The 4,143-nt window shown below is 34.2% G+C and overlaps 1 protein-coding gene across 1 annotated transcript; it reads left to right on the top strand.

The window, feature by feature from the left end:
* Nucleotides 1–1,539: 1,539 nt before the first annotated feature.
* Nucleotides 1,540–3,810, top strand: LOC134697503 (ankyrin-1-like). Its single transcript, XM_063559782.1, has one exon. It carries the CDS (start codon nucleotides 1,540–1,542, stop codon nucleotides 3,808–3,810), a length of 2,271 nt encoding a protein of 756 aa, XP_063415852.1.
* Nucleotides 3,811–4,143: the final 333 nt, after the last annotated feature.

Raw genomic sequence — 4,143 nt, 5'->3', positions numbered from 1 at the left:
CCCTAGGCCTATATTCGAAGACTTTTGGCGTCTTCATGCATAATTGACGCCACTTTTTTTGACATCAGAAAATGCCTGTGCCAAGTCAGGAATATGAAATTCGTTTGATGTAGTTGAGTTTTTGATATTGCTTATCGATTTTAGACTTTTAAAAACTTTCTTGAAGACATTTTTGTGATTTTACTTTTGTCTTAATGTGTTTGTCTTATCTCAGGAGTTTCAAGTTAAGCAGTCGTCGCTTTTTCCCATTCATCATATTTGTATTTCTTTTACTGTTTTCTACATCAATCAAACCGTTGGTCTTCCCGTTTGAATTGTTTTACATAACTTATTTCTGGACCAATTCAAGTCTACTAAAAGTATGTGTTTTGCACTTTATTGAAAGTTATATAGGTGTTCACTTTTTTTTCGTTCCGCTGAATGTAAAATTTTAAAGTTTGCATGGTTTAATCAGAGTTTATAGACTTCCTTTTGTTTGTATATATATCAATGATTCAATTTTATTTCAATGTATCTACAGAGAAATGTTATATTTCAGATTTGCAACAACATGAGAAAAGACAATGGAAAGAGCAGTTTAATCATTTTGTGGAAACAACAGCTTACAAAGCGATAGTAGACAAAATAAAAGAAGAACAGTGTCTAATAATTTGTGGACCACACGGATGCGGAAAATCTTCTTTAGTATTTCATACTGCAATGAAACTTGAAAAAACACAAGGATTCGATGTCATGATCATATCTGATTGCGACAATATATTAAGGTATGCATCGAAGGATAGAAAACAGCTTTTTCTAATAGATGATGTTTTCGGAAAGTATTCCGTTAGTGAATACGATACTATTTGGTGGGAGCGTCAGGGTAAATCTGTTCAACATCTCCTGACAAGAAATACAAGTTTAAGACTTCTTATAACGTCGCGATTACACATTTACCGATCGGTAAATTTAAAACACATGAATTTTAAAGCTTGTTCCCTTAATCTTATCTCACAAGAATTAACATTTACACCAAAGGAGATAGAAAATATAGGAATATGTTACTTAAGGGAAGATACTTTTGATCACCTGAAAGAAAATGTCATCTTGTTCTACAATTTCTTTCCCGCACTTTGTGCAATATTCTCTTATAACATGAATAACGAGCAATCAAATGTTGTTGAATATTTCACACATCCTGTTGAATACATTAAGACTGAAATGGATAAATTTAAAGATCCAATAAATCACTTTTACTTGGCATTGGCTGTTTTGGTTGTTTGTGATAACAACGTCAAAAAGGGAAGTTTTGACCAAGATAACCACACAAATGATAAAATGCTGGAGTTTTTGTCGAAAGAGATAGTTTACGGTAGCAAGCCAAAAAAACAATTAGTACGTTTGTGTTTCACTGCTTTGACTGATTCATATATATCAGAAAACGAATCTTCTTTTGAGTGCCTTCATGTGAACTTGTTTAATGTTTTGGCATTTTGCATTGGTCCAAGTATAATAAACAGTATTCTTCAATATGGAACAACGTTATTTATAACCGAAAGAATGCAGTTAGAAACAACAAATAAATACAACCCAAATCTAACAATATTGATACCGGAATCTTCACAGGGTCCTTACTTCGAAAGAATGTTATTGGACTTGAAGTCAGGGTTACATAATATATTTAAAGGTAATCATCTTGTGTTACCTGAGGTCCGAAAATTACATATTGAATACATGGAAACACATTTAAAAAATGGCGATTTGAAAAAAGGGTCTGATGGAACTACAGTTCTTCATGTTGTGTCTGAAGAAGGGTATGAGGATTATGTTAAATTTTTCCTGAGGAAAAAAACCCTACATTTTCCTATCACTAAAACATTTGTCAATGAACAAGATGATTTAGGTCAAACAGCTTTGCATAAAGCATGCAGTAAAGAACATTTAACTGTTGCAAAGTTGTTATTGGACAATAGCACAAACATTAACACGCATGACAATGATGACAAAACAGCTCTCGATATTGCATGTTCTGCAAACTCAATTGATATTGTAGATCTTCTCTTGTCACGACGTGCAACTATTAGTCAGAAAAAAACCGATTTAAAATCTGCACTACATGTTGCTTGCGAAAACAATTATTTACAAATAGTTGACCTTATTTTAAGAAGTAACGCAGATCTAGATGAAAGGGATACGAATGGCAATACACCTCTTCATTTAGCGTGTAAGCAAGGACATGTAGAAATTCTTGATTTGTTGTTAAAATACAAACCAACTGTAGATATACCTGATTGTAAAGGTAGAACTCCATTGTATTTGGCTGTAAATGAAAAGAATATCAAGATTGTCAAAAGCCTTTTGGAGAAAAATGCAAACACTAACAAGCACACAGATGAGGTTAGATTTCCGCTTCACTGTGCTTGTCAACACGGATCCTTGGAAATTGCCAGCTTGTTAATTAAACACAATGCATTAGTTAATATCGTGGATCTCAACTACCGTACCCCGTTGCATACAGCATGCACTAATGGTTATTTTAATGTAGCAAAGCTTTTGTTGGAAAAGGAAGCAAAAGCAAATAAACCAAATATAAATGGAAACACGCCAATTTTAGCAGCATGCAAATACAACCACCTAAAGATTGTTAAGTTGTTATTGGATAATGAAGCAGATGTCAACTATAAAAATAAAGCTATGATGACACCATTGCATGTAGCATGTGCGAACAACAATATTGATATTGTTTTGCTACTTATTAGATACAGGGCGTTGATAAATGAACATAATAAAAATCGTCACACTCCTTTGCTTTTAGCTTGTCTTGAAGGTTATCATACTGTTGCAACTGAACTTACGAGACACGGGGCTTCCGTAAACATGGCAAATCAGAATGGTGAAACGCCACTTTATATAATCTGCCAACAAGGACACGAAGAAACCGTTAAAATGTTGTTAAACGCGGGTGCTAATGTAAATCAGGATACAAACGATGGGATGACACCACTTCACATGGCCTGTAAAGGCGACAGAGAACAAATTCTTAAATTGTTGTTGAATGCAGGTGTTGATTTGAATATGTCTTATAGGGATGGATCGACACCACTGGGAATGATTCAAAAGAGCGGACAAAAGAATTTTTTTTCGTTGGTGTTAAAAGCAAATGAAAGTATGACTCAAAGTGATTCTAATGAGATGTCACCGATTTGCATGGCTTGTAAAGATGGAAATGAAGCAGCCGTACAAGAATTGTTAAATGCGTGTGTTAACATAAATGAAGGTGATAAAGATGGGATAACTCCACTACACGTGGCTTGTAAAGGCGGAAGAGAACAAATTGTTAGTTTGTTAATAAATTCTGGTGTAAGTGTTAATACTGGAGATAGGAATGGAATCACACCACTTCACTTGGCTTGTGAAGACGGCAATAAAGCAATCGTTAAGTTGCTGTTATATTCATTTGCAAATGTCAATATATGTGATAATGAAGGGACAACAGCACTTCACATAGCCTGTAAAAGTGGAGACCAGGTTATTGTTACATTTTTGTTAGCTGCAGGTGCCTATGTGAATACGCGTAATAAGAATGGGGTTACGCCACTTGTTATTGCTTTTAATAGTGGAAGTGAAGACTCTTTAAACACAGTTTCAAGTTTGAGCGCTCAAGGAGTTGCAGATGAGTTTGTATTTGTTCAAAGTACATGTAAAGGTGGGAAAGGAGACATCGTTCGTTTGTTGTTGAAAGCAGATGCGAACGTGAACCCGGCAGAAAAAGATGGTATGATGCAGATAGAGAAAAGGTCTATTTTAGACAAATATTCAGATAAATCATAATCAATTGTAACATCAGCTTTTAATGCTTATTTTCTACGTGTGTACAAATTAGACTACGTGGTTGGTAACAAAAACATAGGACGAATATTTGAACGTAACTTTCTAAATTTTTATTTAGGTTATTGGTGCAGGTAAAATACTTAGTGTTACAAAATTGGCAACAAGTTAAAATATCGTTAAGATTACATAAAATTCTGATTACTTGAAAAAAAAAATTGCATTGGCATATTCATGATTTAGCTTTGGTTTATCTTAGCCTAACATTTAAATTTAGGAGATAACTGTATTGTATTTTAAGCTCCGACGGCATCAATTGGGGATTTGATGGTCGCA

This window comes from Mytilus trossulus, chromosome 14 (genome assembly GCF_036588685.1).
Source record: "Mytilus trossulus isolate FHL-02 chromosome 14, PNRI_Mtr1.1.1.hap1, whole genome shotgun sequence".
Classification (NCBI taxonomy): domain Eukaryota; kingdom Metazoa; phylum Mollusca; class Bivalvia; order Mytilida; family Mytilidae; genus Mytilus; species Mytilus trossulus.
The sequence above is the reverse complement of the archived record's forward strand: the minus strand, read 5'-3'. Positions and strand labels throughout refer to the sequence as shown.